General features: G+C 45.7%; 1 protein-coding gene and 1 non-coding gene across 2 annotated transcripts in view; both read left to right on the top strand.

Moving 5' to 3' along the window:
- Positions 1-103, top strand: LOC123785022 (U6 spliceosomal RNA). Its single transcript, XR_006777589.2, has one exon. It is a non-coding gene; the product is annotated as a U6 spliceosomal RNA (small nuclear RNA).
- Positions 104-2,226: 2,123 nt separating this feature from the next.
- ZNF875 (zinc finger protein 875) overlaps positions 2,227-20,599 on the top strand; it is a 40,093-nt gene continuing 21,720 nt past the window's right edge. Inside the window, exons 1-2 of the mRNA XM_087871075.1 lie at positions 2,227-10,950; positions 11,378-11,435. Coding sequence (XP_087727201.1) covers positions 11,403-11,435 — 33 coding nt within the window. The 5' untranslated portion in view covers positions 2,227-10,950; positions 11,378-11,402. The remainder of the gene's footprint in view (positions 10,951-11,377; positions 11,436-20,599) is intronic.

The raw sequence follows: 20,599 nt of genomic DNA, 5'->3' as shown, positions 1-20,599 counted from the left end.
GTGCTCCCTTTGGCAGCACATATACTAAAATTGGAACAATACAGAGATTAGCATGGCCACTGCACAAGGATGACATGCAAATTCATCTCTACCTCACATCCTACTGATGAGTGAACGGAAGGCAAGCTGAAGACAAAGCAGAAGCTGACACCCTGCAACCCCCCCACCCACGGGATGTATGCAACATTCCTCAGGAACTTCTGGCTGCCCTAAAGGACAAAGAAACAGTCCTTACTACCTACAGCCCATTGACAAGTCCTTGAAACAGGCATGGTGACATTCCTCTAGGAACTCAGCTGCCTCGATGTTAATACTTTGCTAAGGGCAAAAGGCAGTCCTGGCCTGATCCCCTCCCCTCCACCAAGATCCTGTAAGTCTACTTTAATGTATAAAAATTCCTTTGGAAACTTCCTTTATCTCTAACCACCCCCCCCAAGATACGTGTTGGCAATCATCCCCCAAGCATATGGCCCACCGATATACATCTGAAGGGTCTCATGACTAAGGTTTTATTAGACGGTAATAAATGACCCTTTCCCAACAGTAGCTAGCCCCCTCAAGGTCCTGGAGACCTTGCTTCCAAAATTCCTTAGAGACTTACGCTATCCCTAGCCCCCTCCCCACTTGAGGGTATAAAATAGGCCATTCCTTACAACCCCGGGGGCAGCAGCTCTTTCTGCCCACGAGTCCTGTCCCCGTGTTTAATAAACCACCATTTTGCACCAAAGACATCTCAAGAATTCTTTCTCAGTTGTGGGCTCCGGACCATACCCCACTGAACCTCACGTATAATCCCCAACCTCATCAGTACCCCCGAAATCAACTCCGAAGGAAATGTAACGATCAGAAACTATTACAGAATTAAAATAAAATAAAGAAGTGTTTTTTAATTGAAGGATAAGAATACTTTTGCACGTAAGAAACAAAATTCAGAATCCATAAAGGAAGAGAGCAATTAATACAACTTAACGAAAAGTGAATAATTTTTGAAGTCCAAGGACGCCATCCCTTTCACCCAAGATGTGTACATTGAAATTGAAAGCCCTGGGACCAATTCCAATCTAGGCCAAGGGAGCGGAGACTGGGGACTAACATCCCCTCAACAACCCCACCCCCACCCCTCCACCCCACTCCCACCCCCAAGGGAGAGCGGCGCCTGGTACAGAGGAACGTGATTAGGCAAAGGCATGGTGTAAAATAAAGATACCGGAATAAAGTGGTAAAGATACCGCCTCAGTTGATGCATCTCCCACCTTTCCCATCTCCCTCCTCCCCCAGCTTCTACCGTGCTCCAATTCTGCCCTCTCCCCAGAGTCTCAATTTAAAACCTTGCGGGAAAGATAAGAATTCTCCTGTCACAGCCTGGTGAACCTGAGTGGGCAAAGGTGTGGAGGACCCCGTCCCTCACTCTTCCCCTTCCACCCCGCCACGGGTACCCCGCACCTGCCACTTCTTCCAGAATCCCAACTCCCCTCTCAGGAGCTGGCAAGAGAGCCGGTCTAGCAGGGACAAGAGCCAGCACGCGGCAAATGTTTGGGGTAACCAGGAGCAGACGAGTGAGTTTAGCGCAGTGATTTAGGAAACAGCCCCGAGACAGAGAAAACTCTGCTACAGGGGACGGCACACTGAGTCCTCATAGATATATGAGAGCCGTGCAGAGAAAGAAAAATTGTGGGAGAAAGGATCTAATCAAGACCAGGACAGCTCCCACTGCAACGCCTCAGCATCCCTTAGTATGCAGGATTCCTTCCCCGGCGCCTTTCGTTGCTGGGAGGGCTGGCCCCTGCTAGTCACTCACAGCCGGATTGGCCCAGCCTCGCAGGCCTCCCACTAGCTCCTTTATTGTTGCAAGGACCCGCCCCCGCCAGTCATTCACAGCCCGGCTGTACCTTGCACTAGGTCTCCATTTGGCGCCTGGTGCCGTTAGGGCGGTGTTTCTTCCAGCTGTGACCAATCCAGCACGTCAGTCAGTCACGTCTGTTTCCTGCCCTCCTGTCACTCAAAACCACGGTCCACATGCGGGGCACTGTCTGGACATCAACGCGACCGCCTAGATTAGAACCAGAGAGCCAGTCTGCATAATACTGTTCCCTCTATTTGGAAGACATTCGCGGAGTAGAAGAATGGAGCTCTGAATTCTGTGGGTGGAGATTGGAGTCGAGGGGCCTGCGGATCCATGGGGATACCGGGGCGGGGGGGGGGGGGGGACGCAAGAGGGCGATGGATCCCTTCGAAATGGAAGTTTTAAAATGTGCCCTCCAAAGACAGTTCCAGATACCCACATAAAGAGGAGTTTAAAGCCGTTGCTCGCCGTTACGTATAAGAAGGGCTGCGCCCAGAACTGAGGTAAACTGTAGAACATTGAAATGGCTGCACACCCTGGGACTTTACTGACAAATTATATGAATCAAATGCAAAACCCTGCTGCCTGCCCCCTCTGTACTCTGATTGCTGGTTAGAAACGTGCAACTTGCCCCTGAGTTTGGTTTTGCAAAGAAGGGACCCTGCACCGCAAGCGTCTGTTTGATTTTATTCATTAATGTCTTCACTGTCCATTTCCTTTATCTTATTATTTATGATTTATTAGCCCATTGATAATGAGACCTGCTGTGTGCAAAGTCAGGTCTCAGAGTTCAGGGGTCGTAACACTTGCACAATGACAGAGGGTCTCCAGCGCCGAGTGTAAATATAGAAGATTCAGCCAACAGCGCGAGAGATGATTGCAAAGTCGGGATGAGGCTCCCAGAGCAAGCATTCTGGCCACGAATCCGGCAAGAAATCTTTGTTAACTCTTTGTAGGCGGGTCGCCGCAAACGCCTTTTATTGGTCAACGAGAGGCGAGCCCCTCCTTCTTTGCACATCCATTGGCTAAGAGCTCTGTCCATATTTGAGATACCTGCATTCTTCCTTTCTTCCTCTGTGTTGCCTTGAAACCTAGTCCAGTGTATTTAATCGTGTTTCCCATTGGCCACTGTTTCCGGAAGCCCGCCCCCAGGCGAAGGCACGAGCAGGCGCGAGGCCGGAAGAAGCTGTGACGCTGAACGTGGTTTCAGAGCTTTTCGTTGTGCTGGCGACAGGCCGCCGGACGTAGGATGCTGGGTGTTCGTGCTGCGTGAAGTCCTCCGGGTCCGTCCTGCGTGCCTGGGAATTCGGCAGTCGCGATGGCGAGAGTCGGGACTCGGGGAAACCCCAGCGGTAAAACTCCAGCTCTTTCTGGTTTCCAGCCGGACTTGGTGGGCGCTGGCGCAGAGAGTGATCCGCAAGGTTTCCGACCTCCGACTGGCAGGGTCCTCCTTTTATTTTTGGCAGGTTTTGCTTTTGTTTTTGTTTTTTTAAGATTTTATTAATCTGTTTGACAGAGAGCACAAGCAGGGGGAGGGGCGGAGAGAGAGGGAGAAGCAGGCTCCCCGCTCAGCGGGGAGCAAGATTCTGGGCTGATCCCAGGACCCTGAGATCATGACCTGAGGGATAGGAAGGCAGATGTTCACCGACTGAGCCACCCAGGCGCCCGTTGGCGGTGTTTTTTGCAGGACGCCCTGCAGGAAGGGTTGGCCGATGGATTCAAGTTTATTAAGTGAATAAATTCCTGGTTAATACTATTGATACTATAGCGCCCCAACCTTTAAAAAATCCCATTCTTGTTAGCTGGATTATTTAGTGGGATGTCTGTGATAGGGACAATCAGTTACAGCAGCTTTTGGGATTTTATGTTGTTAATAAAACCAACTGTTAGTTTTCATTGTCCTAGGCTTCATAAAATTTATTTTGAGAAGTTGCTGAGAAAGGCACAGCAAGTTACTTTGAATTTTTTTTCATTTCAGGGAAAATAAGTTCCTGACTTTGGTACCTTACTATTAGTAATAATTTCTCAACATTTTTAATATCTTATTTTTTGGCAGATACACGTAGTTTTCATAAAAGGAGCAGCCATTTAAGGAGGTTTAGGGATTTTTGTTTTGTTTAAAAGCTATAATCCTGGTTTGACTCTTGTCGTAATAGGTAATAGCATTACCTTCCCAAATCCTTTACAATGTTACTCAGTGGATCTCTTATTTTTGTAGGATTTATTTCATAGCTTTGGATGAGAGACCTCATACAAGCTTAGGTCCCTATGCCAAATGAAATTTTACCCTTGGGTATGTTGCATTTTCTTCTTTGACCATGCATCATTTTAGAAGTGTGTTTACTTTCCCAATTTTTCATTTTCTCCCTTTTCTTCTAGCTCACAGAACAAATACAGAAAAGAATAACTTGAGGGATTTGGAGAGACACTTTGTTTGTACTTTATCACGAAGTGAGATTGATTTTTGGTCATTGAGCATCAGGCACAGGCCTGGGAAGCCAACAGCCTCTTTCCGATCCCAGATCAAGCCTTTATTAGCTGTCTGACCTTGAACCCACCCATGAGCCTCTCTGTGGCTTTGACTCCTCATGGGGAAAATGGTAGCATCCAGAGGCTTGCTACCAGGTTCACATTGATCATACGGGGAAAGTGCCTGTCCTCCATCTCTCCTTGCTGCTCCAACCTTTGCCTTGTTAATTGAAGAAATACTGCTAGAAACACATTCTGGAGGTGTGTCTGGCATTTACCCTCCTAATGGCTTATGGTGGAACCCCTTCACATTTTCGATTGCTGCTTCCGCTTTCTGTCATTCCTAACCCACCTGACTCAGTCGGGTGTGATCTTAATTGTGTGTGTTTGCACAGACAGAATTTTGGCTAACCTTTCTGTTCAAAGTCTGATTGCCCACCCCCTATCTCTGCCAGGATGTGGAGTTTCTTAGGACTCACTCCCAGCCCATCCCTAGAGTCCTATACTGTTCCGCCTCCATCCCTATCACTGCCGCTTTAGTGCTTAAATATTTCATGATGGGCATCCATCCCTTCCTGACTTTGTATTATGTTAAATTATGTTGAGTTATTGTTCTCTGTGTGTCTGTGTGGTGTTATAGTTCATGGAGGCAGGTGGGCCTAGGTAAGAATTTGCCTTCTGGGGGCGCCTGGGTGGCTCAGTCGTTAAGCATCTGCCTTTGGCTCGGGTCATGATCCCAGCGTTCTGGGATGGAGCCTCTCGTCCCCTGCTCCGCGGGGAAACCTGCTTCTCCCTCTCCCACTCCTCCTGCTTGTGTTCCCTCTCCCGCTCCCTCGCTCTCTGTTAAATAAAATCTTAAAAAAACTTGCCTTCTGCTCCTGAAGGAGGGGTCACAAGGAGTTGTTGAGCAGAGACGGGGAGACACTGGACTGATGTTTCTTTAAGGGTTCCCCTAAGAAGGGGGAGGCTAAACTTTCTCAGGCAAATCTTTTTATTTTTTTAGCTCTAAATTTTGGGCAAATTGTGTAGAGATTGAAGAGGTAAGACTAAGCTTTCAACATTCACACTGAGAAAGGCCCAGGGGATGAGTTGGGCTGCAGTTTGGGGTGGCAAAATGGTAGACAAGTGGACAGCAAGAAAATATAACCCAGAGGGAGAAGAGAAAATACCCCTCAGAAATCAGGGCAAAATCCCCAAGCGTCTCTTTCCCCATGGTATCACCAGGATGTGGATTCCCCTCCTAGCTCCACCCCTGCAGTGCCAGTGAAGGACAGCAGAGCTGTGGGGATGAGAGTTTGATCACTCCATTCAGTGCACACCCAGGTGCATGTGTGGCACCTCCTGGCGTGCTGCCCCACTGGGTAAGTTCAGTGCTTCTCCGTGCACAGTATGTATTTCCATTCAGACATCCAGCCTGTGTGGCACCTGTTGATTTGGTTTTGATCTCCTGTCATTGCTGATAATCGAGACAACAGTTTAAAATTCTTCAGCTTGCGGGTATGTGATTGGGAGATAGTTTTCTTGTTTTTTGTTTTTGTTTTTTAAGATTTTATTTATTTGGCAGAGAGACAGCGAGCCATTGAGAGAGAGCGTAAGCAGAGGGAGCGGCAGGCTGAGGGAGAGGGAGAAGCAGGCTTCCTGCTGAGCAACAGGGGAGTGGGGCTTGATCCCAGGACTCTGGGATCACGACCCAAACCTACGGCAGACGCTTAACCAGCTGAGCCGCGCAGGCGCCCCTGGAGTGTATTTTATACCTGTACCGTTTCTCAATTCGGACTAGCCGTGTTTCTAGTGCTCAGTAGCCACATGTGATGAGTGGCTGTGTCATTAGACAGCACAGCTCTAGGGAATATTTTATCTACACACTCCACCTCTCTTCCTGCCTGCTTTATTCTCATGGACCTCCACACCCTGGAGCCTATGACTTTTGCCTCCCTCTTTTCTCTCTTTCCGTTTGTTGTCTTTCCTGCTACGGAGACTTGTTTCCAATTCCTTAATATTCTGGCCTGATTTCTTCTGTCTTACTTTCCTTTGAGGCTCATTGTTTTCCTCTCTACCCCATTTCAGCCTTTTCCCATAAGAGGTGCCGTGCTTTTTTTGTCTTGGTTGGGCATTTATTTGCAGTTACTTACTAATGATTATTTTCTTTGTCCCATCAGTTGAGTTAGACACTTTCCCCATTTTTTTTCATGTATCTTTCTTGACAGATCTCCAGATTAATTTTAGAGTTAAACTGGAAAACTGGGATGCATAAATTTAGAGATGTAGCACCCCTTTTGTTTCTGCCTTGATTTTTAAAATAGCATATATAGCTACATATGTATTTTAGGGATATAAGATTTCACTCTTAGTATTGCTTTGCCTCGACTATTTTTGATAATTATTTTTATATCTTTTCTATGTATTTTAGGGTTTCCATTAAACTGATATAAAATGTTGTGTTCTTTTATATGAAAAATAAACATTTAAAAAAATTTCTACTCGAGTGGTTTTTTTTTTTTTTTTAAACTAGGAAAGTCCATACAAATGGGCGTATCAATGACGTTCCTTCCTGTGCTATAATGGAATGTTATCAGGAAGCAGGGCATCAGATCTCAGTGAGGGAGGGTAGAAAGTAGGTGTTCTCAGAGTGCCAGGGTTCCCAGGTTTTCTGGAAGGTTTACATGGGTCCAGTGGTTGGGCCTGTCACTACCTGACAGAGCACTTCCTCAGTGGTACCTTGTATTTGTAGACATGTTGCTGTCGATGTTCTTTCAGCATCTTGGAGGTTTTTGTTTGAGGAGTTTCCAGAGAAGCCCCTACACGCAGGCTTCAAGTCTCGTCTGCTGCTGCTTTGCTCTATAGTACCTCCCCCTGACCTGGTGGTAGAGTAAAGCCTAGTGTGGTCCTTGGACCAGCAGCATCAGCGTTACCTGGAAACGTGTTAGAAATGCAGATTCTCAGGCACCACACAGACACTGAATTAGAAACCAGGTGAGGCCCAGACATCTGTGTTTACTAAGCCCTCCCCTGCCCAGGTCTGTTGCAGCAGCTTTTGAGAAGCACTGTTATCAGATGATGTTTGATTTCAGGCTAACTTATGTCTGCTCACTGCCTGGCCCTTGCGCAGGCATCTGGCTCCTCTTGGAATCCCTCTCCTGGACTTCCTAATCCCTCCTACTTGAAGTCTGTCTTCCACAGCCTCTGCACTTACTGGCTTTTGTTTCTAGTGTGTTCTGTGATTATGTCTTGTCTGTCATCACACTGTGGGAGAAGTGGCCCGGGCCGGACTTGCCATCTGCTGCTGCAGGGAGTAGTAACGTGTTCAGAAGGAAGGCGAGGAGCTGTGCTTGTGTGTGCCTCACAAAACAGACGGACACTCTGCTTTGTTTTTACTTCATCTCCTGTTGACTTCACAACGTGAGTGCAGGTTGTGTAAACCTCTCGACTGAGTGATCCATAAACATAAGTCTGTGGACACACAAAGTCTGCATATGTGGATAAACTCCCCTGACATGTCATTTATTTATCCATCACTTCATCTCTGTGGTGTCCGATTCTTCTACCTTGTTTTCTGTCACTGTACCCATCTCTACTTGAATGTATAGGAAATATTTTATTATAAAAATATACAAATATTATGTTTACTTGGTGGTTTTTCTCCTCCCTGCTGGAGCTGCAATGTGGGGCCAGTAAGTCCCTTTGGGAGGCCCTAGCTTCTGACCGCTCCTGCTCTGCCTTCTCTGGCCAACTCTTTTGGAACAGAAGGTCTTGCCTGCCACCCTGTGGCTGCAGGTGACGTAGCAGAGGTGTGGGCAGCCATCTCTTACCCTTGAACCTGAGTTTCCACATGAGTAGATTTAACTGCTGCATGTCTTTCTGACGACAGGATTGTGCTCATTTTCCTCATCTCCCTCTTGAGGGGCTGTTTGCTGTGCTTATTTACTCCCCATTTGTCTACGCCCCATTTGTGCATCACCCGCTGATGTTAATCCATGCTCTCCTCCCATCTGTGCACAGGATGGGAAAGGCTCTACATGTGACTCTCTCTTGTGTTTTTTATTCAGTGTCAACCCCTGAATATACCTTTCAGGGGTATCTGTCATCTTTCTTCCAATCTAGCCACGATCCTTGTGCACACACCTCCCCAAAGACTGTCTCTTTGTAATGATTGTATGCACAAACGGCACTTCTTTCTGCCTCCTGCATCCCCATAAGCTCCCCACCCCACCCTCATCTGATTATTTCTTTCCTCTCTCATGTTCTACTTTTATGTTTTCTGACCTGAAAGGGGAGGACTAGCTCCTTTGTTTTCTGCCTTAATTTCTAAGTCATAGATTACTTCCAGGCTAAATTCTCAGAGAATTCAGAGAAATATTTTACTTACCAGATTACCATTTTATTATAGAAGGATAATATAGGAAGAGCCACATGGAGGAGATGCACAGGGCGAGGAATGGGGAAGGGTCACAGCTTTCATACTGCGTGCACCACTCTCCCTGAGTCTCCATCAACCTGGAAGCTCTCCATACTCCCATCTTTTGCATTTTAATGGAGGCTTCATTACACTGGCATGAACTAGTGATTGATTCAACCTCCAGCCCCTTTCCTTCCCTGAAGGAAAGAAAGGGGAGTAAGTTTGCAGAGTCACATCATCACTTGACCTGCTGTTATGTTATATTTGATTTATTATATGTAACCTATCAGCTTGGGTCTCTCTCTTCACTGACTGTGTAAACATGTCTACACATAGGGATATGGACTATCTCAAGATCCCACCTCCATCCACCACCCACCCCCGGCACCCCAATCCCTTCTCTAAAGCTTTTAGTCCTTACATTTCATGTGTGCTTTTCACAGTCCCATGTCTGATTTGGTTCTTACTGAGTTCTGTTAACAACCATTCCATGTTCATGGATATGAAACCCTTTGTGAGCTGTGCCACCAGGACTGGAATAGGGCACTAGGCTGATCCTTCCTGAACATGATCCAATTTGGGGGAGGCTGATACTAACATGCAAACTTTGTTTTTTTACTTCTCCAGGTAAAGGGATATTGGAAGAGATTCTGGAGTGGGATGTGAAGATTCAAGAGCAGTCTTTGAATATTTGCATCATGATAGGTCTTGGAGGTGCCTTGTGGGTGGGTCTTTGGGAGGTTCCATTATCAGGGAATTATGGATATTAAGGAAGTCAGGAAATAAAAGATTAACTCACAATTCAACAATCCAGGGTAAGCTCCCAAAGGCCTCTTTCTGGCTACTTAATGCCCAGAAGCCAAGACCTCACTTCCTTTTTTTTTTTTTTTTTTAAGATTTTATTTATTTGACAGAGATAGAGACAGCCAGCGAGAGAGGGAACACAAGCAGGGGGAGTGGGAGAGGAAGAAGCAGGCTCATAGCAGAGGAGCCTGATGTGGGGCTCGATCCCATAACTCCAGGATCACGCCCTGAGCCGAAGGCAGATGCTTAACCGCTGTGCCACCCAGGCGCCCCAGGACCTCACTTCCTATCAAGACTACAGGCCAGTAGGTGCCAGTGAGGTTCATAGTGTCAGATCTATTCATGCCTTTCCCTACAGCTGGCACTTTGAGGGCAAAATATAAGGGGGCACCATAAAAACTTAGTAATCGAGATAAATATTTTAAGCTAGTATCTTTGAAAATCAATATTAATGCCAAAAAAATTATGATGAGCAAAACTGTCAAATTCTGCTTCCTCTTCACACCTCATCCCTCCACCTCCCAACCACAACCACGGTAAATGTCCTCTAAGTGGCACCTAGCTTACAATAAAAAACCCCCCAGGGATTTCAGGATCAAGCCACAGTTCCTCACCACACTTCTTCTACCACCAGGGGCCTTTTGCTCCTGGCCTCGGGTCCCGCCTCCCCACGCATCAATATCCCGGGGACACAGGACCAGAGCCACCCACTGCTATTCCGGGAGTTGGCGCAAGCCAATCCCGCTCTCCTAGAAAATAGCCTTGGCGTTCCCTGTGCGTACTGGCTCACCAAGGCCGGTGTCGCTCCTATCCCGGAGTCCCAATAGAGCATCATTCCACCACTTCATCCCCCAAGAGCTTTGCCCTGAGCCGCGCCCACTCGCGCCAATCTGGACCCTGATTTCTGCTCCTGGAAGAGCACACGGGGCGGAGCCTTGGCGTCAGTTACCCCAGCTCACCTGCGCCGCTAACCGTCAGCGCGCAGTCTGTCTACCGGCCTCCGTAACACCGGCGGGGCGCTAGAACCACATTTCCTAGAATCCTCGGGCATTTCTGCGACTTTCTCGCGGTACGCAAGATCTCATTGTCCCTCGGAGGATAAACACCTTGCAGCCTGATCTTCTTAACAGTGAGCGCCTAAACTTCGTTGTATGAGAGATGGAGATGTCAGAGTCACCCGGCCGTTGGCGAAGCTTGCCTCACTCACCACCTCTCCAGCCCAAAGACTACACCCTCCAGAGGCCCCCGCGGCCACTTCCGCCATCCCTCGCGCCCTCCTTGCTGTGGAGTTCACGTAGCGGGAACACTTCCGGCTGGTGGGTCCAGCCCACTCGCTGGTTGGCGGCAGCTTAGGCCTCCCTATTCGGGTTGTTCCCACACTTCTGCACTCGGTTCCCGAGCCTCAACCTCAGGATTGGCAACGTGTACCCCGCGTTCCGTGAGTGCCCTATAGTCATTGCCTTGTCCAGTCAGCACGTCCCTCTCCTTGTCCCTGTTTTACTCGTGGGGACACAGGCTGCCTCTGAATTAGGGCGCTCTTCCATAGGCACCTCCAGGCCATTATCTTTTCATTCCAGTCCGTAGTTAGAGACAGACCCTTACTCCTCTGCAGGGGGACATGGGCTCCACTCCCTGGCCAGAGCTTGGGGCTGAACTTGAGGGTGCTTGGTCACTCTGAACCCTTTTCCCAGGGCTCTAGATGGGAATTGGGTTGTGCTGGTGATTTCTGTGACACTGAACCCCCAGTTGTGGGGCTCCCGAACAGACCGCACCTTGACTCCTGGGGAGGGGCTCTTCCATGTGGGCGCGCCCTCGTTTCTCTTCACATCCCCAGATCTATCTTCTAAGACTTTGCCCTTCTCCAGAGAGAGCATTCAGGAGACTAGGAAAATGGCCACGGGGCTCCTGAAAGCCAAAAAAGAGGTGAGAATTTTCATCAAATTCCATTTTGGCTGCCAATAGGATGGATCTGTTCCTTTTTCTTGCGCTGTAGGCTGCCTTGTTGGTATTGGGCAAAGTTCCTGCAGGAGTGGTGGCTCATCTTACATGGGGTCCTCCCCCCCCCCCCCGCGTCTTCAGCGTTCCTTTCTGCTCCATCTATACCTCAGTCATCCTCGAAGTGGTCAGTTGTAAACAACACACATGGAACAGTTTAAATAAAAATACACGAACATTCAAGCTTGATTGTCCAGTGGTAAGGATGCAGGGCAGGGACAGCAGAGATGCTTACGACCTGAAATGGTTAGGGAGGACCTCCAGTAGAGGTAAGGCTGTCTGAACGGCCCCTGAGGGTTTGGTAGTTGGAGAGTTGGCAGAGTAGGGAGGAGAGCAGGAAGCACCGTTAGCTTGAGGCAGGGCACACTGCCTTTGCCACAGTGTGGGGATTGTAGTGGCCGATGGAGTTATTTAAAGTTGATTTTTAAATATGTGCTGGTGAAGATACAGACACGTGGAACAGAGGGGAGCTTGATGGTCTGACCTGAATTTTACATTGAGAGCATTTTCAGCATCTGGCAATAGGGAGATTTCACCAAAAATTCTGGATTGCCTGCTTCTCTGAAAGTAAACTGCACTGTGGTGTCAGGGAATTCACCCTTGAACAGTGTCTTCATTTGGACAGGTCCTGCCTAGTTTATTTGCTGCCCTTTCCACAGTATCTTCCAAACTGAGGTTGAAACCATTGACCAGTTAACATTTTGCCTGCCTCTCTCATTTATATTACCTACCTGGACCCCGAACGGTTTTCATTTTCCACCTCTTAGTCTGGGTGGCTAGGCTGAGTGCCAGACTGAAGAGTATTGATTCTGTCTTTGAATAAGCTAGGTTTTGAAGGATTTTGAGAAGGAATTTGACATAAGGAAGTCAATGACATGGATGTATAGGGACTTAAGGGGAAACTTTCTAACCCCTATAAATGGTGGCTATGATGATCTTGACTTAATTGAATGTGATTAACATTATTGAGCACCAACAAAGTTGCCAGGCTGGTTTACTATCATTTTTAATATGCATTAATTTGGTTATTTCAGATCTTCCTTGACTACCCTTATTTTAAAAATGACAGGAAAATTTAAACAGAAAATGAGACCTCAATTTATTCTTTTTTTTTTGAGACCTTGATTTATTTTTTTTTTAAGATTTTATTTATTTATTTGACAGAGATAGAGACAGCCAGCGAGAGAGGGAACACAAGCAGGGGGAGTGGGAGAGGAAGAAGCAGGCTCATAGCAGAGGAGCCTGATGTGGGGCTCGATCCCATAACGCCAGGATCACGCCCTGAGCCGAAGGCAGATGCTTAACCGCTGTGCCACCCAGGCGCCCCGAGACCTTGATTTATTCTTAATCTAAGTCTTCTGGGGTAGAGATTTACAATTTCCTGGATGTTATCAGAACAGCGTTGAGAGTTCTGTTTCTCATTTGTATTTCATTCATTTGAAAGTGTTAGTACCAAGAATGCATAATAAATCTAATTCAGGACATTTCCTAAGGTAACATTGAATATATTGTGTGTATTTTCTTCACTACTCATGTTAATAGAAAAACATTCTGATTTTCTGGGAAAAGCCAGATGTTTGTGTAAGCTGATTTTTTCCAGCCCCTCATACTTAAAAAAAAAGTATTGGAAGAATTGATCAAAGGGTACAAGCATTTGAATGAATAAGTTCTTTAAGATGAAACCTCTGTGCTAGAGGAGTACCTGACACATATGAAATGTTGAGTGCATAGAGGAGCCACAGCCTTCAGTAAATTCATTTGAAGGAACTATAAGTAACAAAGGAGTTTCTGTTGTTTGTGTTGATATGTTATTTGGGGCATATAATTAACTACATATTTCAGAGGGTTTGGGTAGACCCTCCAAGTACTCTGAAGGCATGACATCTGAATTACACAAATCAGTTTTAAACAAATATACAGTAGGATATTAGGACCTTTGCCTGAGAGAATAAATTAGAATTTGTAGCAAGTGAGATGGGCTGGCAGGGACATGATGTTACTAATCCTTAGCATTTTTTCACTGATTCCATTGAACAAATTTGGTGGCTATGTGCTGTGTGCGGAATACTTGATGGACCACAGTTAGTGATGTGTAAAGGCACAGCCTGCACACTTACGGGTCTTTCATTTTATTTTGAGATTCTGTTACCATTGGGATTTTGTTTAATTTTACACAGACACACACACACACACACACACACACACACACACACACCAACTCACACACATTTTGACAGACCTTAATGATAAAATCAGTATATTAAAGAGTGCCAGTGTATCTACCCAGAGCCATATTTTATAGGTGGAGAAACAGCCAACACTTAACCCATTGGAAGTGATTTCTATAATAGTGCATCGAATGGATGAACCCAGCCACTATTTTCCAATTTGGGAGGATGATTTTTATTATTATTTTTAATTGCAGTATAGTTAACATATGGTGTTGTATTAATTACAGGTGTGCAATACAGAGATTCAGCACTTCCATACATCACCCAGTGCTCATCACAAGTGCACTCCTTAATCTCTTCAATCCCCATCACCTATTTTACCCATTCCCTGCCCCCCACCTCCCCTCTGGTAATCAGTTTGTTCTCTAGAGTTAAGAGTCTGTCTCTTGGTTTGTCTCTCTCTCTTTTTTCTTTTGCTCACTTGCTTTGTTTCTTAATTTCCACATATGAGTGAGATCATATAATATTTATCTTTCTCTTATTGACTTACCTCGCTTAGCATTATACTCCCTAGCTGTATTCATGTTGTTGCAAATGGCAACATTTTATACACACACACACACACACACACACACACACACACACACACACACACACACACCACATCTTCTTTATCCATTCATCAGTCAGTGGACACTTGGGCTTTTTCCATACTTTGGCTATTGTAAGTAATGCTGCTATAAACATAGGGGTGTGTGTATTCCTTTGAATTGATATTTTTGTAGTTTTGGCTAAATACCCAGTAGTGTGATTACTGGATCATAGGGTAGTTCTATTTTTAACTTTTTTTTTTTTTTTTTTAATCTGAGAGAGAGAGTGAGAGAGAGAGCAGGAATGGGGGGAGACGCAGAGGGAGAAGCAGGCTCCATGCTGAGCAGAGAGCCCGATGCGGGGCTCCATCCCAGGACTTTGGGATCATGACCTGAGCTGAAGGCAAACTCTTAACCGACTGAGCCACGCAGGTGCCCCTATTTTTAACTTTTTGAGAAACCTCCATACTATCTTTCACAGTGATTACACCAGCTCGCAGTTCCACCAACAGTACAAGAGGGTCCCTTACAGTTTGGGGAGCATTTAACTTATTCCCAATATTTTAATTATTGTAAATTTTGCTTCTATGATAAATTCTGTGCATGAAATTCTTTTATAGATTTGTATTTATTCTCACAACAAAAATATGATAAGGTGAGTTAAAATGACCATTTCAGAGCAGTGGGGACTCACACCAGTTGGAGATTTGGAACTCTGCCTGTTCTAAAACATTTGATCCTTTTGATTATATCTTCTGTTTTTGAGGCCCCTTCTTCCATTGTGATGTCTACTTTACGTTTTGCAGTTTTCTTATTTTGCTTTTATTGTCACACTGTGCAGTTTTACATCCCCAGGGTAGACCTGCCAGTGCAGATCTTTTTCTTTTCTCACGTGAATGTTTACAATAGTGTTCTGGTTGGTTTCTACATGTTGATATGGTCCTTTGCTACCCACTGTGTGTCTCTGTCATCCTCATTTTCCCCAAACATTACAGTAACATCACTTTTCTGTTCAGAAGCCCTCCTTCAGTGACTCACAACAGTGTCTTAGATATTCAGGACATGCCTCATTTCAGATTTATTTATTTGAGAGAGAGAGAGAGCAGGGGAGGGGCAGAGGGAGAGAATTTTCAAGTAGACTCCCTGCTGAGTGTGGAGCTGGTCTAGGGGGCTCCATCTCATGACCCTGAGATCATGACCTGAGCTGAAACCAAGAGTTGGATGCTTAACTGACTGAGCCACCCAGGTGCCCCAGGACACTCCTCATTTCAAACATATTGTCCTGTTTCTGACATCATGTTCTCATTATTAATTCTGAAAGTATGTTTATTGCCAACACAGTGGAGTCATCTCATATATACCTTTAACTTAGATTAATGCATTTTTTAGGAGCTTGGCTGGAGAAAGGAAGAAAAATAACTGTTCAGGTCATTCAGAGGAATCTATCCTCTTTTCCATGTAATGACTTCAGGCTCAGGAGTGAGAGAAAGATGGGAGGACTGAATCTAATGCCCGCCAAATCTAAGGAGTTTCTGACAGCATGCACATCATAGCAAGTCAAGGATGATATTAGTTGTAAAGTATTTTTCATCTAACATGATATTCCTTTATCAGTATATCAGTTAGCCTCTGATGCATAACAAACCATCCCAAAGCATATTGACTTGAAGCAAAGTAATCTATTAGCACACAGTTTGATAGGTCAGTGATTTTGAGCACAGATGGATGTTTGGCAGGTTTCACCTGGGCCTGCTCATGTTGCTGCAGTCCGCTGGCAGTTTGACAGGGGTGGGATGACCATCCATGCATGATGGTAACAAGCTAGTTGATTAGCATACTTTGGTTCTTGTTTTTTTTTTCCCCATGTGTCTGTATTTCCCCTAAATTATGCTTACAAACTATTCAGTTGCTTCTTTAGCTCTTTTTTTTTTTTTTTGGTTGAGATTTTATTTATTTATTTAAGAGAGAGTGAGTGAGAGAGAGATCACGAGCAGGGGGGAAGGGTAGAGGGAGAAGCAGACTCCCCCCTGAGCAGGGAGCCCAATGGAGGACTTGATCCCAGGACCCTGGGATCATGACCTGAGCCGAAGGCAGATACTCAACCTGCTGCCCTAGCTCTTCTCTTTCTATAAGTTCTCATACGTAGCTAGAGGCATCTAACTGAAGGCTTTAATGGGGTTCCTGGAAATCTCGTTAGCCAGATCTGGAAATCATTAGGTATTTTTTTCTGTTTTCCAAGTTGAGTGCAGGCGACAGTGCTGCGAGCACATAAAAGGCATGGCCTTTCTCAGGCTGCCCTAGTGGTTTCCTTAACCACTTTTCCAGCCCCCACTCACAGTTTGTTTACTACTTTTCCCACTTGTGCTGCTAACCTCTGCTGTTCCTCTTCCCACTGCTAATGCCACATGTTTTCGGTATTTGTGAGGGCACGTCATTTCTATTGACCAGTTCAGCTTAAAATAACTTATTCATTCACAGTTCTGTGGGTCAGCAGTTAGCACAGTCTGTTGGCACAGCGGACCGGTTCTTCTCTTGGCTTACCTGGGTGTAGTCATGTGGCTGATGTCAGCTGGCTGCTCACCTGGAGCTGGACGGCCTCATGTGTCTGGTGGTTGACAGGCTGGTCCGCGGAGGTACTCAGTTCTTGGTTCTCTGTGTGGCCTTGTCATCAGGCAAGCTCAATTTACTTACATAGTGGCCTCCAGGTTTACTGCACAGAAAGAAGCAAGGCCAGCCCCAAACCCAAATGCCTTCCAAACCTTTGCTTGCATCATGTTTGCCGATGTCCCATTGGCTAAAGCATGTCCCATGGCCAAGCCTAGCGTTAGTATAGGAGGAAAATGCATAAAGGGTAGAAAAAGAGAGGCATGATTCACCGGGGCGGGGGGGGGGGCGGTGGTGGCCATTGCTGCAAGATTGGATGTTATACCTTTTGGCTACAAGCAGCAGGAAACCCCACGTGGGTAGTTCTTTTTTTTTTTTTAATGATTTTTTTATTATATTATGTTAGTCACCATACAGTACATCCCCGGTTTCCGATGTAAGGCTCGATGATTCATTAGTTGTGTATAACACCCAGTGCACCATGCAATACGTGCCCTCCTTACTACCCATCACCGGTCTATCCCATTCCCCCACCCCCCCTCCCCTCTGAAGTCCTCAGTTTGTTTCTCATAGTCCATAGTCTCTCATGTTTCATTCCCCCTTCTGATTACCCCCCCACGTGGGTAGTTCTAAACAATAACTGAGCGCACATGAAAGAAAGTCCAGAGCCAGGACACAATTTGGGGTTGGTCCTCTCCCTTCAAGGACTGGGGTTCTTTCATTCCTCCACTCGATGCTGTTCACAGTGTCAGCCTCATCAGGCTAGTTCCCCTCACAGTCTAGGATGTTTATTATTAGCAACTTTAAGTCTCACAACAATCCTAAAACGTAAGTCATATTATAATACCCATTTTTAGAAAATTGAGACACAGAAATGTCAAGTTACTGATGCAAAGTCATGGGAAAAGGAGGGCTGTCGTTTGAACACTGTCTCCAGAGTGTACTTTTAGCCCCGTGAGCATTTCTTGACTTTTCTGTGAATCAGAATCACTGAGAAGCCTTGTTAAAACAGATTGCTGGGCCCCACACGCTGATTCAGTGGTTCTAGGATGGGGCCTGAGAATTTGTTCCTCAGAGAACAAGTTCCTAAGGGATGCTGGTGCTGTAGGTTCAGGGACCACGCTTAAGGCCAGTGCACTAAACTCTGCTGCCTCTGTTGGGTCATTTGTGCCCACATTTATGAGCATTAGGAAATGTATTGGCTCCAGATTACTCCATCTTAAAAATGTAGAAGGATCCAGCAGCAGGCTACTCTGTCTTGTTGGTTCCAGTTGGCCACAAATCCACTCTTCAGCTGACAAAGGGGTAGGTGACTTTTACAGCAGTCAGGCCTCGCCTTGAGTTGGCTTTAGTGCCCCCAGCTGCTAGCTCAGTGAGAGAGGTTTGGAATAGGTCATGGAGAGTCATCCACTTAGTGTTTCCATATCCCCTATGTGTGTGGTTCTCAGACAAAGAAACCATGGATTTTTCGAGAGCTGTAGGAATACCAGTTGTGTTAAACATGTTGAAGGAACATAGGTTGGTCTCTAGTGTAACTTCTTTGTCAGAGATTTTCTAGGTATTTGTGAGTGTGTGTGTGTGTGTGTTCATTTTAAGAAGGAGTTGTAAAATCAAATCACCACAGGGACTAGGCAGATAATCTGAATGAATGAATAGTCTTTTCTCTTCAGTATTTAATTATGAGAAGTTTCAAACCTACAGAAAAAAGTATAAAGACTTTAACATTGACTCACATACCCACCGTCTGGATTCAACAATGAATATTTTGCTACACGTGCGTTATCACCTATCTAGCCACATATACTCTCATCTACTCATCATGTACACTCGTGTACTCATCAAGGGTGTTACCCAAATATCACCTTCAATGCACAGTAGAAGATAGGATTTTACATTCCTTTGGCCTTTCATACGCTCTGCAGTCTGCTACGACCTGCCTGCTCTCTTTTTCAGCTAGCCACTTTTCAGTCCTTATTTCCTCCCATCCCAGACATCTTGTCTGGAGTGCCCACCCCTGTTCTTTCTCCTTGATCCTTCAAAATCCTGCCTGCCCTTTACGACCAAGATCATACCTTCTTCTCACAAAACCTGCTGTGATCTCTCTATCCTACAGTGACCTTTCCCTTTTGAGATTCCTCTAACCTAGTGATTTTAAACCATGCCTGTACTTAGGAGCCTTTAAAAGTATAAAAGCCCTATCCCCAGAGAGTCTGATTTTATCCATTTGTGGAAAGACCCAGGAGTCCATAATTTACAACACCACAGTTAATTTTAAAGTACAGCTAGAGATGAGGGGTGAAACCATAGCTCTCAGTCATCCTGGCTATGCTTTATTAATAATTAATTACTGTGGTGGAGGGCTGGCCTCTGGGATTGCTATTACTATAGGCAGGGGGCAAGTTGGGGTCCTGTTTTAAGGCCATTCCACAGCCAGTGCAGAACAGTTGTGCTGGTAGGGTACAGGAAATTTAGGAGAGGGTCCCCTGAGAGGAGAGGGCACAGCATGGAATTAGTTTGGGAGACACAGTGTCATCCCTCAAGGAGGAATGGTGTTCTGAGAAGGGATGCACAATCAAATCACCAAAGGGACCAGGCAGGGAGCTAAATGAAATGGGTAAGGTAGGAGTTGCAGCCATCTGCCAATAGCATACATGGGCTAATGGACCCCTAGTGTGAGTCACCTTCAGCCAACTGTGGCCCCTGCAGCAATGCGAAGCCCAGAGTGGTCAGATTTATGGATTTTTTTCAATAGGACTGACAAGTTGATATTTTTATCTGAGATCATCCAACATATAAGTGATATAAAGAAAATGTTTTGTATGGCTCAAACTAACCCTATCTGTGGACTGTGGATTGTGTCCTCTTTTAAAATCATTTTTTAAAAAAGATTTATTTATTTATTTTAGAGAAAGAGAGAGAGAGTGCATAAACAGGGGGAGGGGCAGAGGGAGAGGGAGAGGGAGAGAATCCCAAGCAGACTCCCACCGAGCACGGAGCCTGATGTGGGGCTTGATCTCACAACCCCGAGATCATGACCTGAGCCAAAACCAAGAGTTGGACACTCAACTGATTGAGCCAAGGAGGTGCTGTGCTCTCTTTTAAAAGACAGAAAAACTGAGGGGCTAGGAAGAATCCCAGAACTGGATCCCTAGGCTCCCTGGGGCTTGGTTTCTGCACACCTCCATGGCAAGATACCTCACCAAAACGTTCATGCCAAGGACCATTACATATTCCCACCCTCCAAAGTACAGCTTTCTAGGTAGCAGAAGGCATTTGAAACTGTGTTAGGGGAATAATAACAATAAATGCACATTCAGTTATCTAAAATATTTGACTGCTTAGTGGGTTTGCAGGCTCTGCTTTGGGCACCAGGATAATAACAGTGAACAATGCATATGGAACTTAGAGTCTAGCAGGAAGTCAGAAAATAAAAATGAGTAATGCATTATCTAGAGTTAAGGGGGTACATTAAAGCATAAGAACCTGAGTGAAAAGAAGGGATTTTCATAGAATGGCTAGGGAAGTCCTCCCTGAGCACGCACTGTGTGCAACAGTCCTTTGTCTTGAGTCCTTACATTTACCGACTTCTCTGATCCTCAGCACAGTCCTGTGAGATAAGCACTGTTCTGTCTTGTTTCACAGAAGAAACGGAAGTGCTGAGAGGTTAACTAATTTGCTGAAGGGTACTCTAGTGGGGGACAGTGTGATTTGAGTCCATAGTCTTCCC

The sequence above is a fragment of the Ursus americanus genome, chromosome 21, assembly GCF_024610735.1.
Source record: "Ursus americanus isolate L20-20 chromosome 21, mUrsAme1.1.p, whole genome shotgun sequence".
In the NCBI taxonomy this organism is placed as follows: Eukaryota; Metazoa; Chordata; class Mammalia; order Carnivora; family Ursidae; genus Ursus; species Ursus americanus.
Note: the sequence above shows the minus strand (reverse complement) of the source record. Positions and strands in the feature narration are given on the sequence as shown.